General features: G+C 41.2%; 1 protein-coding gene across 1 annotated transcript in view; it reads right to left on the bottom strand.

Moving 5' to 3' along the window:
* Positions 1-15,763, bottom strand: part of LOC139392380 (zinc finger CCCH domain-containing protein 18-like) — a 30,351-nt gene extending 14,588 nt beyond the window's left edge. The window contains exons 1-9 of the mRNA XM_071140376.1: positions 15,583-15,763; positions 13,766-14,694; positions 11,848-11,932; positions 11,203-11,354; positions 10,981-11,076; positions 10,573-10,730; positions 10,428-10,457; positions 9,989-10,106; positions 9,494-9,777 (exon numbers count right to left, since the gene is read on the bottom strand). Coding sequence (XP_070996477.1) covers positions 9,494-9,777; positions 9,989-10,106; positions 10,428-10,457; positions 10,573-10,730; positions 10,981-11,076; positions 11,203-11,354; positions 11,848-11,932; positions 13,766-14,680 — 1,838 coding nt within the window. The 5' untranslated portion in view covers positions 14,681-14,694; positions 15,583-15,763. The remainder of the gene's footprint in view (positions 1-9,493; positions 9,778-9,988; positions 10,107-10,427; positions 10,458-10,572; positions 10,731-10,980; positions 11,077-11,202; positions 11,355-11,847; positions 11,933-13,765; positions 14,695-15,582) is intronic.
* Between the last annotated feature and the right edge of the window lie 1,277 nt (positions 15,764-17,040).

The following is a 17,040-nucleotide window of genomic DNA, read 5'->3' as shown; positions in this document are numbered from 1 at the left end:
CACCAACAGGCTCCTGAACAGCTTCTATTCCCAAACCATAAGACTGCTAAATAGCGACACAGATTATTGGAGTGGATCCTTGTATTTTATTTTGCACGGTCTCTATACACACTCACAAAAAATATTCTACTCTTATCAAATGTCCTGATGCATACATCGTGATTAGCCCTATACATATCTACCTCCATCACTCCAGTATCCCTGCATAGTATAAATATGGTATTGAAACTGACCCTCTATATAGCTTCTTTCTTTCGTTTTTCTATTTCTCATGTTTTTGTTCTATCTTGATATGTTTAGTACTGCATGGATTACGGCATTGCTGGGTTTATAGCTTGCAAGAAAGGCACTTCACTGGACTTGTGCACGTGACATTAAAACTTGAAACTTCAAATGTTGATTTAATACATTGTGACAATAATGACACATGAGAATGGCAGCAAATGTTCAAATAGGATGAAAAAAAAGGGTCTCTCATACTTATCTATTGAATATCGGTTATCGTGGAATTATTGGCCGATACCGATATAGCGGTAAAAAGGCCAATATCTGTCGAGAACATTGGTGAACCGATATATCTGCCGGGCTCTATTAAACACAGCTCTACCACAGTCTTCTCCACAAACCTGAGGGTTTATTCCAGATACAGTGCCTATAGAAAGTCTACACCCCCTTGAACTTTTTCACATTTTGTTGCATTACAAAGTAGAATTGAAATATTATTTTTGTCATTGATATACAGTACCAGTCAAAAGTTTGGACTCAAGGGGTTTTCTTAATTTTTTACTATTTTCTACATTGTAGAATAATAGTGAAGATAACAAAACTATTAAATAACACATGGAATCATGTAGTAAGCACAATTGTTAAATAATTAAAAATATATTTTATATTTGAGATTCTTCAAAGTAGCCACCCTTTGCCTTGATGACATCTTTGCACACTCTTGGCATTCTCTCAACCAGCTTCATGAGGTAGTCACCTGGAATGCATTTCAATTAACAGGTGTGCCTTGTTAAAAGTTAATTTCCTTCTTAATGCGTTTGAGCCAATCAATTGTGCTGTGACAAGGTAGGGGTGATATACAGAAGATTGCCCTATTTTGTAAAATACCAAGTCCATATTATGGCAAGAACAGCTCAAATATGCAAATAGAAATTACAATCCATCATTAGTTTAAACATGAAGGTCAGTCAATCAGGAACATTTCAAGAACTTTGAACGTTTCCTTAATTGCAGTCAGACTGTGTGAATCAGGCCTTCATGGTCGAATTGCTGCATAGAAACTACTACTAAAGCAGAAGCAGGCCCGTAAACATTCATTCAAACAGCACTTTCGTGCGTTTTGCCAGCAGCTCTTCGTTGTACGTCAAGCATTGCGCTGTTTATGACTTCAAACCTATCAACTCCCGAGATGAGGCTGGTGTAACCGAAGTGAAATGGCTGGCTAGTTAGCGGGCGCTAATAGCGTTTCAAACTTCACTCGCTCTGTGCCTTGGGGTGGTTGTTTCCCTTGCTCTGCATGGGTAACGCTGCTTCGATGTGGTGGCTGTTGTCGTTGTGTTGCTGGTTCGAGCCCAGGGAGGAGCGAGGAGAGAGACGGAAGCTATACTGTTACACTGGCAATACTAAAGTGCCTATAAGAACATCCAATAGTCAAAGGTTAATGAAATACAAATGGTATAGAGGGAAATAGTCCTATAATAACTACAATCTAAAAACTTCTTACCTGGGAATATTGAAGACTCATGTTAAAAGGAACCACCAGCTTTCATATGTTCTCATGTTCTGAGCTTTCTTACATAGCACATATTGCACTTTTACATTCTTCTCCAACACTTTGTTTTTGCACTATTTAAACCAAATTGAACATGTTTCATTATCTACTTGGGGCTAAATATATTTTATTGATGTATTATATTAAGTTAAAATAACTGTTAATTCAGTATTGTTGTAATTGTCATTATTACAAATACATTATTAAAAAAATATATGTTTTTAATTTTTTGTATTATTTTTATTTTAAATCGGCTGATTAATCGGTATCGGCTTTTTTGGTCCTCCAATAAATCGGTATTGAAAAATCATATATTCGGTCGACCTCTACAACTTACATCTGCAAAGACATGACCCCAATTTACACGGTCGAGAAACTGAGATTTCGTGAGTTGGTGCTAACAATCGACCCAAGGGACCAAGTGCAAATTGAGGGCAAAATAACACGCAAAACAGGCAAGCCCCCCCCCCCCCCCCCCCCCCAATTCATTGAATTTACAGAAAATGTGCTATATCGTGATATGTATCATTATCAGGATATGAAATGACCTATAATCGGGATATGAGATTTTGGCCATATCGCCCAGCCCTAGTTCCCACCATGAGAAAAAAGAAGGAACCGGCACAATGCTCTTGATAGCATCACTGCTCTTTAATAAGCTTTACGCATCAGCCTCACGGCTTCGTCAGAGCTCGATACGTAAAGCTTATTAAAGAGCAGTGAGACTATCAAGAGCAGTGTGCGGGTTCCCCCCCCCCCCCATTTTATTCAACTGTTACCATGCACCTGCCAAAAAGATAGCTCAGATGTGCGAGTGCCTTTTTAAATGTTTGATTCCACCATGAAGCATGGAGGAGATGGTGTGATTGTGCTTTGCTGTTGACACTATCAGTGATTCATTTAGAATTCAAGGCACACTTAACCAGGATGGCTATCACAGCATTCTGCAGCGATACTCTGTCCCATCTGGTTTGCGGTTAGTGGGACTATTATTTGTTTTTCAATAGGACAATGACCCAACACACTTCCAGGCTGTGTAAGGGCTATTTGACCTGGCCTCCACAATCCCCCGACCTCAACCAAACTTAGATGGTTTGGGATGAGTTGGACCGCAGAGGGAAGGAAAAGCAGTCAACAAGTGCTCAGTATGTTGGAACTCCTTCACGACTGTTGGAAAAGCATTCCAGGTGAAGCTGGTTGAGGGAATGCTAAGAGTGTGCAAAGATGTCATCAAGGCAAAGGGTGGCTACTTTGAAGAACCACTTTTTTGGTTACTACATGATTCCACATGTTACTTCATAGTTTTGATACCTTCACTATTATTCTACAATGTAGAAAATAGCACAAATATTGAAAAACCCTTGAATGAGTAGGTGTGTCCAAGCATTTGACTGGTACTGTACACAAAAAAAACTCCATAAAAGTCCATGTGAAAATAATTCTACACATTTTTACAAATCAACACAAATTCAATAACTAAAATAGTTGTTGCTTAAGTATTCACCACCTTTGTTTAGGTAAGCCTAAATTAGTTCAGAAGTAAGATTTGGCAATAACAAACCGGAAATGGAATATATCTTTAAGTGAATCATTATGCTGTGGATGATATAATAAACCAGCTCTGTTAACTTAGTGCCTCAACTGAGACGGCACAGCAAGGTTACATCATGGGAATCTTTCCCAAACATCAGTGGTAATAAGCGAGGTGGGGGGGTGCACAGCTCAGCTAAACTTCCAAGCTGAGCCAACTGATGGAAGAAAGGACTTAAGGAGGAAGTATTACACTTGAGTCAATGACACAAACACTGAGGGAAAACAAGCACGTCTATACTCTGTGGGCGTCTCAGTGCATGAAAGATGATATTAGTCACCGCTCAGTGAAAACAGTGTGACAGCGACACTACTGTAAACGACTTAAGCCGGGCGAACACTACATGATTTGGCCTTGATTTAGATGTCCCAGACAATGAGACTCTCAATGAGACACTGCACGGAACATGGCCACTCTCAATGAGACACTGCACGGAACATGGCCACTCTCAATGAGACACTGCACGGAACATGGCCACTCTCAATGAGACACTGCACGGAACATGGCCACTCTCAATGAGACACTGCACGGAACATGAGACACTCAATAATACTAATAATATTAACAGATACTGCATGTCTGACATGGACGGGATGGGCAAGTTGCATCATGTTTCGTATGCAAAACTCCTCCCTCGCACCCTTTCCAAACAAACCCAGAAACTAGGCACTCCTGTCATTGAGAAAGAAAACAGTGAAAAAAATACATTACTTCCTGAGTGAATGAGTCAATCAATGCTCTGTCCACAGGCTATGCTACAAACTGGCAAAGGAGACGACAATGAAACTCAACCAGGGTTATGACTTAACAGGCCAAAGTCTCAAAACTTGTAAACAGGAAAACAAATGCCAAACTCCTTTTAACCAACAGGTTGCCCTGCCTAAGAATTTACATCATGAATATGACAGCAAAACACAAACGCGAGTTGAGCCAGTCTAAGACAACTATGATTTCAATTGGTGGTCACAAACGTGAGCAAATTGTAAACAATAGATGAAATAAATCTCAGAAAGGAAAAATGTGTCAAAGTTCTAGATAGTGGGTGGAAAGACTCAAACAATGCAGTTTGGAATGAAGATCAGGGAACCATCATCTTGCTTGTGACTAGGGCTGTCCATGACAAAAAAATATTGGTTGACAGAGTCGTCGGTTCTTTCAACCAATTGATTGGTCAACATTTTAAAACATGCCTAACCAGAAGAAAAAACCTGTTCCCAACCAGACCCTCCTCCTCCCGCTGCCCGGTGCTGCTGGCCTTTACAGATTCTGCCATTACGCTCCTGAAGTTGCCAGCAATAGGCTACACCAGCGGTCGGCAACCTTTTCCATTTGGAGTGCCAAGTTATCGTACCATTTCTATGCGTGCCAGTTATGATTTTCATACACACATTTTTGTGGAACAGTTTAATTTAATTTATAATAAAGTCTTCATATCTCAAAACCAAAGTCGTGGTTAATAAAAACTCAAAATGAAAATTAGACTAATCTTAAAGTAACTTCTGTAAAAATAGCCTACATAAAGCCATCAAATAAAAACATTGCAGCCCGCAGGTAGAAAATATCCTGATAAAAACAAATATCCTATAAATCCCATTGGCAATGTATGGCCAGCCTGCAATTAACTTGAAACACTATCAATTACTAACTTGGATCAGGCCTGACGGCACTTGGAAACTTGCAACATTGTCTAAAATATTGTGGGCCCTCAGAGTTACCGGAGTCAGTGAGCTCCAGACAGAGAGACACAGCGCAAGGGATAAGTAGTAATCAGGTTGACTTTTTTTTCAAATAGGCTACATTGAGGAACTATTGTCATTCTCAATGGATGTAAAAACAGACTTCGTTTACTTGCATTTTGAGGTGAAGAAAAATTATTTGAGAAACTCCACAGTGATGTTGAGTTAAGACAATCATAAATCGTGTCAGATACCCAAATGTGCACATTAATAAGCCAACATTTGCACGCCAGCCAGGTAACCTAGGCCCAGTTTATGCGTAATCAGGTGCGCGTCCTAACTCAGGATTGACAGGAGCGCTCCAAACAATAGACAATAAATTGACAAGTCATAATTAAATTAAATAAACCAACACAAGTGTGCCTAGGTTGTGTGCTCAGCAAACAACGTGTCTTCTCCTACAATGACAAAGGTAAGACTGTAATAATAATTGTAATAATAATAATATATTCAATGCATTAACAGAAATTACCGTAACCAAACAAACATTGTAGATTACAAATGATGGTAATGGTAAATGTACTACTGGTGATACTGGTGTGCCACCCCCACGGCCTCTGCAATGGATTAATCCACTCAGACAGGTGTGAATAAAACAGGTGTCTCATGTGCCATTTTTTAAATGTTATATATGTGCCATTTTTTAAATGTTATATATATATATATATATGCCACTCCGACTAAAAGAAATCTCAGTCGACCGACAGCCAATCGACCAAGCAATCAACAGTAGACTAAATGGGGTCAGCCCTACCTGTGACATTATAATTTGGAGGATTCCCATCAGGTAGAAACAGAAACCAAATACATTCCAGCGTCTTGCAGTCATACATGAATACATTTTCTAGCCATGTGCCTCACAAATGATATGGAAGTAGTGTGGAGTATGACCAATAGCTGCCTTCCAGCTCCCTGCTATCTTTAGGTGCTGACAGCTCTGTTAACTTAGCTCCCCAACAGACGGGACAGCAAGGTTACATCATGGGAAACTTTCCCAAACATCAGTGGCCATAGGTGAAGGTGGGCGGGGGTGCACAGCTCAGCTAAACTTCCAAGCTGAGCCAACTGACGGAAGGATATACTTGAGAAAGTATTGCACTTGAGACTATTACACAAACACAAGTATAATATGTGGACATCTCAGTGCATACAACCTGATATTAGTCACTGCTCAGTGTACAAAACTTAAGCCGGGTGTACACTACACGATCTGGCCCTAATTTAGCTGTCCAAGACAAGTTAAGATCGGAGGGAAAAAAATCCCCAAACCAGTACATCTACGGAGCTACGTTGAGACATCACAGCGCAGCCTTTAACCTCAGCTCAATCAGTGAAGGGACTGGTGTCTTATTGACACTGTATAGGCTACTGTATGTCTAATATTAAAGAAGCCTAGAGGTATTGCTCGTGTGAGGCAGAATACCTTATGATAAATTGTAGACCACACTATCTACCAAGAGAGTTCTCAGCTATATTATTTGTAGCCGTCTATTTACCACCACAGAACAAAGCTGGCACTAAGACCGCATTCAACCAACTCTAAGGCCACAATCAAACAAGAAAATGCTCATCCAGAAGCGTCTCTCCTAGGGGCCGGAGACGTTAATGCAGGCAAAAATGTGTTTTACATTCTACCTTCACATGTGCAACCAGAGAGAATGTTTATTTATTTATTATATATATATTTTTTTTAATACACTCTAGACCACCTTTACTCTACACACAGATATGTATTCAAAGATCTCCCCCTCCCTCCATTTGGCAAATCTGACCATAATTCTATCCTCCTGATTCCTGCTTACAAGCAAAAACTAAAGCAGGAAGTACCAGTGACTCGCTCAATACGGAAGTGGTCAGATGGCGCGGATGCTACGCTACAGGACTGTTTTGCTAGAGCAGACTGGAATATGTTCCGGGATTCATCCACTGGCACTGAGGAATACACCACCTCACCTCGGCTTCATCAATAAGTGCATCGACGATGTAGTCCCCACGGTGACCGTACGTACATATCCCAACCAGAAGCCATGGATTGCAGGCAGCATCCGCAAAGAGCTAAAGGCTAGAGCTGCCGCTTTCAAGGAGCGGGAGACTAATCCGTACGCTTTTAAGAAATCCCGCTAAGAACAGACAAACCACCAAACAAGCAAAGTGTCAATACAGGATTAAGATTGAACCCTACTACACTGGATCTGACGCTCGTCGGATGTGGCAGGGCTTGAAAGCTGTCTCTGTGTTCTTCTGCCCATCTTAATCTTTTCTTTTTTATTGGCAAGTCTGAGATTTGCAAAGAGAAAGCCATCTCTGCCTAGAAGGCCAACATCCCGGAGTCGCCTCTTCACTGTTGACCTTGAGACTGGTGTTTTGCGGGTACTATTTCATGAAGCTGCCAGGCGTCTGTTTCTCAAACTACACACTAATGTACTTGTCCTCTTGCTCAGTTGTGCACCGGGGCCTCCCACTCCTCTTTCTATTCTGGTTAGAGACAGTTTGCGCTGTTCTGTGAAGGAGTAGTACACAGCGTTGTACGAGATCTTCAGTTTCTTGGCAATTTATCACATGGATTAGCCTTCATTTCTCAAAACAAGAAAAGACTGATGAGTTCCAGAAAAAAAAAGTTCTGTTTCTGGCCATTTTGAGCCTGTAATCGAACCCACAAATGCTGATGCTCCAGATACTCAACTAGTCTAAAGAAGGCCAGTTTTGTTGCTTCTTTAATCAGAACAACAGTTTTCAGCTGTGCTAACATAATTGCAAAAGGCTTTTCTAATGATCAATTAGCCTTTTAAAATGATTAACTTGGATTAGGTTACTCAATGTGCCATTGGAACACATGGTTGCTGATAATGGGCCTCTGTACGCCTATGTAGATATTCCATTAAAAATTAGCCGTTTCCAACTACAATAGTCATTTACAACATTAACAATGTCTACACTGTATTTCTGATTAATTTGATATTATTTTAAAATGGACATTTTTTGGGAGCTTTTCTTTCTTTTAAACAAGGACATTTCTAAGTGACCCCAAACTTTTGAACGGTAGTGTATATATTTTTTGCTGTGGTGGCAACGTTAGGGGGGGGATACTGGGTGTGGCGATGGTGCCGCTTCTGACCATAAATTTTAGAGGACCTTTTAACCGCGGAGAAAAAATGTTGCTATTTTAAAGCTAATTTCCTGCAATTCTACACATTTCGCCATGTCTTAAGCTATCTGATTGACTCAAACATAACTAAATCAATGGGGGCCCCATGCCATGACATTTGTTTTGTATTTTATTTTCACTGACAGTCTAATTTTTCTTATTTAAAAATATATTTCTCCATTACATTTTCTACATACTTTATATCTGGTTTTAGTCGTTTAAGTTTACACTGAAAACATCTTACCATCCCAAAATTAAGTTTTGTTATTTAATTTTTATATCATAATTTTGAGGAGTTTGGGAGTGGCGGCTGCTGCTGCTAAATTAATATAGGGCAAACACTAGTACATGTGCAATCTGTTAATCGTCACTGCTCAGTGAAAACTGATTATGTAACAGCGTCACTACTATATACAACTTAGGGAGTGGAGGGTAGCGCTGGGATGATAAACCGAAAATTATCGATACCAACCATACCGATCTCTTATCTCAAGCATTTTGATGATATCGTCCTATGCTATCATGTGTGAATTGTGTGAATTAATGAATACAACCATCTAACTAGTAGCAGTAGTTTAAAGGATAATTTGGAACTTAACGTTCCATTTATCATTATTGCATCAATTCAGGAAATTTATCACAATATTAATCTTTCCCCCATATCCCCCAGCTCTATCGAAGGGGGAGTCAAAAGTGCAAAGTCTACATCAACCAATGTCTAAATCAGGGCTGCCCAACCCTCTTCCTGGAGATCTACCGTCCTGTGGGGTCAGTCCAACCCTAAATTAAAACACCTACTAATTAGCTGCTCAACAAGACCTTAACTAGCTGAATCAGATATGCTAAATTAGGGTTGGACTGAAAACCTACAGGACAGTAGATCTCCAGGAAGAGGGTTGGGCAGCCCTGGTCTAAATCATGTCAAAATATTTAGCAACAGGTTTATGTTAATATCCCAGTCAGATACAAAACGATCTACATTGGATGTCAAAAGATGAGTGCTCTATGACCAGACCCTGGTCAACTGAACTGTAAATGTTCACTAAGCTTTTGATGCGGTAGGGCAGATGTTTATGGCCAGCCACAACAGGAGTCGTGTTTACAGCCATGAGAGTCTGAGAGAAAACCCCAAACTTCCATAAGAGGTGTGTACTATATCTAACCCTAGTCAAGTGAGGGTCTCTCACTGAGGTGTGTTAACAGCTTTGTCCAGAGAACATGATAGTAGAGCATATGCTACTCACTTGGGGACCATGTTGGTGTCAGTGGGGGACCTGGGGGAACCTTTAGGGTGCTTGTCCTCCCCCTCCTTCTCCTGAGGTTCCCGTGGTGGCCGCTCCCTGACAGGCCTCTCCTTCTCATCACGTTTCATGCGATCCCTCTCCCACTCCTCCTTTCGGCGCATCCTCTCCTTCTCTCGCTCCCTCTCTCTTTCCCTCTCGCGTTCTCTCTGCCGGCGTTCTCGCTCGCGGTGGTCCCGCTCTCGCTCGCGGTGGCGCTCCCGCGGATCCCGCTCTCGTTCACGCTCCTGACATTCACACAGGTGGATTTGTGAACACTCGGTCATGGTCCTACAGCAAGGCTCCTTTAATGGTTCCTTCAAGATCATCTTTAATCAATAGGCCTATGCGTAATAAAGTTCATATCTCTTTGTATTAATAAAGTTAATATCTCTGCGTATTAGTGTTTGTAAGGCGTGTAGTCCTTAAGGGGTGGACATCTCTTTTGAGTGTACTCACACTGTAGTGGTAGGGCAGAGGGGTCTCTGTGTACTGCACTCTGAAGTTCTCATACTGTCCCCCTCTCCAAAAGGCCTCCATCTCGTAGTCATAGTAGGGATCAGCATAAGGGTCGTTACTGAAAAGAGATCCCAAACATGCGAGGGGAAATCAAAGTATATAGATGAATAGGAAATAAGATATTTTGTTTCATATGGTTGTGCAGCTACATGCTCTATGAGTATCTTTATGAGTCTCTGTATCATATATTTGTATCAAAGACAATTAATTCAGGGCCATGTGCGGTTGATGGCAGGGCCATGTGCGGCTGATGGCAGGGCCATGTGCGGCTGATGGCAGGGCCATGTGCGGCTGATGGCAGTAGTTGTTTGGGAAGAGAAAGTAAAGATAAGAGCTGCGTGAAAAGAGGATGCTGCTATTTCCCCTCCACTGTACTTACGGATAGACTGGGTCTCTGAACTCCACGTCACTAAGGGGAAAGGCAATAAATGTATTAAATATGAGACGTAGTCTAAAAACATCCACAGGCAAGATATTTTGCACTCACTTTAGGTCTCTCTTTTGTCTAGAGCTGTTGAGCTTACCCTGGGTCTCGGATTTCTCTGGTGATGCGGTAGCTGCGTTCCCTGAAGAAGTCGTTCTCTTTGTCAAAGTCTCTCTCATCCTCTCCAATGGTCACGTTAAAGCGTTTCTCCTCAAAGTCTGGCTCCTGCTCTTTGCGTATAGTGGCTTTCTTCAACACCTAGAGGAATAGGGCAACATGTACATGGAAAGTCCACTAATGAATCATAGTCTTTGATTACATTGATTACATTGATTACATTTATACATTGATTAGTATAAAGAGGCTTCTCGAGCCAAATGTAGCATGGGAACCTCTCAGAAAACATGTTAATCAAAAAAGTATCAAACACGAAATCAGTTGGTGCTGAAACATAACATATACAGAAGAGGAGTACATTTAGCTTGTGAGAGCTGAGAGGGTGTTGTACCTCTTTGGCATGTCTCAGACCCCTCTCCCAGGCACTCTCCACAGGAGGCTCCACTGGAGGAGGGGGTGGAGGGAGTTCCTCAACAGCAGGTCCACCCTGAGACAGAGGTAAAAGACAGTAACAGACATAAATACAACACATTTACACACGTAGCCTACATACACACACTCTTCAAATCATACAGCCATGCAGCGGCAGTGAGAGGTCAGGGGTGGTGCATACCCAGGGGTTATTGCCTGGCATGAGAGGGTGGGGTGCTCCAGGTGGTGCCCCGTTGGGAGAGAAGGGGTCTGGCTTGGAGATGAGAGAGTAGTTGCCCTTGTCATTGACCCCTGGATGGATGAACCTACAATTCATACCCCATGTGCAGTTACCTGGGAAAGAAAAACAGAACATTTGGTATCATTTTGTGATAACAGATAAATGGGAATTGGAAAAAGCATATGTTCATTGAATACAAATACTTTGAAGAAAATTGTGGTTGGATGTAAATTGACGTCAATCATCGGTGTATGTGGTTTAGCTACTAATGCTATTCCATTACCACATTATCTTTATGTAAGATATGAAGTACAATGCTTCCCCCTGCTGTCTGAAACCAGTGTTTTTAATATCACTGCCTCACTGAACAAGTTTCAACAACAAGAGACATGCTTCACAGGCTAGAGAAGCAGCACATCAGTGAAGCAACAAAATGCAAGGCTTGTGTTAATGATAAAGTAGCTTACACTATCTTCATCATGATACGTCTTTGGTGTAGAATCGAATGCTCTAGTTGCACACGCAATGTTTGCACAGCGTAGCTTGGTCATAATTAAGACGGGTGCTGTACACGTGTGTGGTGCACAGGAGAGTATGTTGAGGTACCTTTCAAAAAGAAGCGGCAGATGGGCCTGGGTCTGATCTTCCTGTCCATGGGGTCCTTCACCTCTCCCTCCTCTAGGTCATCATCCTGCACAAAGGAAACAGAACCCAGGCTAAATATCAATCTACTTACCCATGTGTGTAACTGCTGTAACATTATTATGACACTGGAACAGGGTATAAATTGTATTGCATGGCAAGTTTATTGTATTGTTACATTGGTTCTGACTTTGCAGTCCTGTACTTGATCTGATCTACCGTTTTGATTCCCTCCCTCATGTTAGTGTGAGAAGCCCTGTATACGCAAAAAAAAAAATCACTCTCAATGAAAATGACAACAATACAGATTGAAGACCGAGACAGCATATACAGTGCCTTCAGAAAGTATTCACACCCCTTGACTTTTTCCACATTTTGTTGTGCTAGAGAATTTAACATTTATTAAATTGAGATTTTGTGTCAATGGCCTACAAACAATACCTCATAATGTCAAAGTAGAATTATGTTTTTAGTAATATTTAAAAAATAATTACATATTAAAAGCAGAAACGTCAATAAGTCAATAAGTATGGCAAGCCTAAATAAGTTCAGGAGTAAAAATATGCTTAACAAGTCACATAAGTTGCATGGACTTAGTCTGTGTGCAATAATATCGTTTACAATTGTTTTTGAATGACTACCTCATCTCTGTACCTCACACACACACTTATCGGTAAGGTCCCTCAATTGAGCAACCACAAAGACCAGGGAGGTTTTCCAATACCTCGCAAAGAAGGGCACCTATTGGTACATTGGTATAAATAAAAAAGACGACATTGACTATCCCTTTGAGGACGGTGAAGTTATTAATTATACTTTGGATGGTGTACCAATACACCCAGAGATACAGGTGTCCTTCCTAACTCAGTTGCCGGAGAGGAAGGAAACCGCTCAGGGATTTCATCATGAGGCCAAAGGTGACTTTAAAGCAGTCACAGAGTGTAATGGCTGTGATAGGAGAAAACTGAGGATGGACCAACAACATTGTAGTTACTCCACAATACTATCCTAAAAAGACAGAGTGAAAAGAAGGAAGCCTGTACAGTCTACAAATATTTCAAAACATGCATCCTGTTTGCAACAAGGCACTAAGAAAAACAGAAAAAAATGTGGCAAAGGTATGTTATGTCCTGAACACAAAGCACTATGTTTGGGGCAAATCGTACCCAACACATCACTACGTACCACTCTACTTTCCAGCATGGTGGTGGCTGCATCATGTTATGGGTATGCTTGTCATCGGCAAGGATTAGTACGTTTTTTAGGACAAAAATAAACGGTATAGAGCTAAGCACAGGCAAAATCGTAGCGGAAAACCTGGATCAGTCTGCTTTCCACCAGAAACTTGGAGATTAATTCACCATTCAGCTGGACAATAACCTAAAACACAAGGCCAATTATACACTGGAGTTGCTTACCAGGAAGACATTGAATGTTCCCGAGTGGCCTAGTTACAGTTTTGACTTAAATCTGCTTGAAAATCTATGGCAAGAATTGGAAATAGTTGTCTAGCAATGAGCACCAACAAATTTGACAGAGCTTGAAGAATTTTCTAAAATAATCAAGTGCAAATATTGTACAATCCAAGTGTGCAAAGCTCTTAAGAGACTTATCCAGAAATAGTCACAGCTGTAATCACTGTCAAAGGTGCTTCTACAAAGTATTGACTCAGGGGTGTCAATTGTTATGTAAATGAGATATTTAATAATGATTTAATTTTCTATACATTTGCAAAAATGTCATCCTGGGGTATTGTGTGTAGATGGGTGAGAAAAATTATGAATCTAATTCATTTTGAATTCAGGCTGAAACACAATGTGGAATAAGTCAAGGGGTAAGAATACTTTCTGAAGGCACTGTAAACTCCATTTACATTACTTACATCTATCTCTCCCTCATCAATCTCGCCATCATCCTCATCCTTCTTTTTGTCACGAAAGGAATCTCTCCTTCCTCTCTCCTGAGCCCTGGACTCTTCAAGCTTCTTAGGTGGACCGTCTTTCGGGGATGGAGGAAGGATTGGTATTTTCTCTTTCTTTTTGATGCTCTTGTCCTCTTTCTCCCCATCTCCAGGTCCTTTCTCCACCTCCTCATCCTCATCAGGCGCTAGAACATTGGGCTCCTCAGGAACCTCCTCGTCATAGTCCAGCTCATGTTCATCAAGCTCTCTGGACACAGACGACTCCATCTCATTCACCACCACCACTCTCCTCCTCCTCCTCCGCCCCTCTTCCTCCTCATCTTCATCGTCTACCTCTGCCGTCTCTGCTGCCAGCTTGGCTGATGGTTCCCCTCCTTCACCCCGCTCTTCTTCCTTCTCATATCTGGACATCTCCTGCTCAGCCAAGGGGGATGACCTCTCCTGCTCTGGCTCAGAATCAGGGGACTTAGGAGTTTGGCTGACCTGGTCCTCCTCTTCATCCTCATCAGCTGATTGGCTCACCTGTCCCATCATCACCATCCCCACTGACTCCTCCTGCTCCTGTTCTAAACCAGTATGGCTATCCCTTCTACCGTCTCCACCCGCTTCATCATCCTCTGGATCAGAGATACGCTCCTGAACTATCCCCTCATCTCCGTCATCATCCAGCTCAGAGTCCCCACCTCCACCACCCTCTTCATCTAACTCGTCATTTTCTTCATCATTCAGCAGCTCGCTGTCGGAGAGCAGCCTGTCCTCCTCCTCGGGGGATGCCAGGAATTCGCTGTCAGAAATGCCCTTTTCCTCTTCCTCTGGGGACTGGGGTGACTGGTTGGGGCTTTCAGGGGACTGGGTGGGGCTCTCAGGGGTGTCCATTGGAGAATGATCCACTAAAATAGAGTAACATATTTGATTATATAAGTGTCTTATTAAAATGAGAATACATTTCTTTAATACACAAAAAAACGTCTATGGGCAATATACACATTTTGGTACATACCATAAACACACCATCTACTTTTTGGAGTAACTAGTTACAATAATTTTGTAGGAGGATTTACTAACCAGCTAGTAACTAAATATCATTATGGGAGTCATTTGACTACTGCCAGCTATCTATTTCTCGATACAATATGTCCAAGTGTGCTAGCCATCTGATCAACATTATAGCTACTACATACATTTCGTAATCAGATTCATGCATGTAGAGAGAAGGCATCCGCCTCATCTCAAAAAGAGTCAACCTCACGCAGGTCAATAACATTCGGTCAGAAACACATTAGCTAGCTGGCTAGCGATTGATAGTAGCTATCTGTTTCAGCCGGTAGGTTATCATCGCTTCCTTTAATAATATATCAGATGAAAACTCGGGTACTCGGTGTTTACAGTAGAACAATGTCATAGGTAGCTAGCTATCTAGTAGATAAGCAAATCAAGAGGCAACTTGGGCGCTGTAGGACGAGACGTATCGTTCGCTTGCTAGTTAGCGCTTAGCTACAATACTAGCTAACTACCCGGTGAAGCAGGCCCGAAAACTGCCAGGGCTCTAGCAGACAAGAGACCAACGTCAACGTCTGATTTGTCTTTAAAAGAAGCCACAATGCGCTTAAACAAAGGTGCAATCAACCAATACAACTGAAAAGCAACTTTACACACGCGAAACACCGCTTTCTGGTCTGCTATCGAAGCATGCGTGTCTTGTCTGTTCAATTAACAATGCAGCCCTCCCTCTAAAAACACCAGTAGCTACACTTTAAATATTATTATATTTTATTCACCTTTCCAACCTGAACCTCTTTGAAGACAGGTTTGCGGCGTTAAGAACAACCCAGTCTCTTTCTTTATGTCTGACGCTCTACAATAAATAATTGTATGGTTATTTATCTGCTATGCATGAGAAAACAAAAAAACCTACACGATACATTAAGAGCGGCCATTACCGTGGCGTCATCAAAATACGACACTGTCAGTTTAGTGATTTGGCTTTGGCGCCACCGTGCGCTCAATATGAAGCATGACTTCAATTACTTAACAAAATACAACTCTGTCACTGTTTATGGCGTCATTGTATATATATATATATATTTTTTTTTAAACCTATTTTCTATATCTTATTTTAATATTGGCCTAATTAGGGTTAGCCTACATTGGTGTCAGGAGTGGGATGGTGCTGGCGGGAGGCACATGGTGGTGATGGACTTGTGAAGGTGAAGTGCAGGTGGGGATTTCTGAGGATGGTGGGTAACACAATACAATTTCCTACTTTGTCCTGGACTAGTAAAATATTTGTATGGTCATTTTGATATAGGCCTAGACCTACTGTGGTAATTCAGGGCATAATGTAAATTGTAGGCTAGTGATTACTATCCGAAAAAGAGAACATTCCATGTAAGAAAGGCTCCAGACATAAATAAATGTAGCCTTGATGACTGGCTGAATTATCTATATAATTCTGTATTCTTGCATGCAGAACGGCATAGTTTAGGATTCCATGGGTTAATGATTAACAAAACACCGCTGTGGCAGTGGTTCAACGCAAGGTGGGATACATGAGCTATGACGAAAGCGCATGGACTGCGTTGGAGAGGCTGTGAAGGCGCATCATAGTCTATGTCAGCGCATTGCTGGTCTGCAAGACTGTACATTCTCTTAGACAACAGAAACGAGTCTTAACTGCACAGTGTTCAAGGTGAATAACAGAGCTGAAAATAATTTGAACAAACGAGAAATTGGGGAAGTGTGTCTATGCGCATTAATTAGCAAGAATGGATATAAGGTAGGTGCGCAAATTTTGAGATTGATTTGGGCAGGAGAGGTGCAAGGGATTAAAGTTATTAAAGGCATTATTAATTGTCACATTGTTTGCCTAATATTTCTCTGAAATTTTCCTGCAAAATTCACCATTAATTCTTAATCATTTCTGGAAGTTGCCTCTACAGCAGGGTTCTGTGAAGTATTATTGTGGGTTTTTGGAGACAACATGATAGGTAGGTTATGAATTTGAAAATGACCTGTAGTGGGGAAATTGTAGCTGTCGATTATTTTTTGATGATATATATCTCATATAGGGTCATCAGGTCCTCAGTGATTAATTAATTTGAATATTGATTCATGAGTTTGAATATTAATTAATGAGTTTGATGATTAGTTAATGTCATTGTTTTCCATAATTATGCTGATCCATATGACAAGATAATTTTTGTTCATTTACTTGTACATTTTAAGTGTCAATAGTC

The sequence above is a fragment of the Oncorhynchus clarkii genome, chromosome 1 (genome assembly GCF_045791955.1).
Source record: "Oncorhynchus clarkii lewisi isolate Uvic-CL-2024 chromosome 1, UVic_Ocla_1.0, whole genome shotgun sequence".
Taxonomy (NCBI): Eukaryota; Metazoa; Chordata; class Actinopteri; order Salmoniformes; family Salmonidae; genus Oncorhynchus; species Oncorhynchus clarkii.
This window is presented reverse-complemented; position numbering and strand designations above follow the sequence as displayed.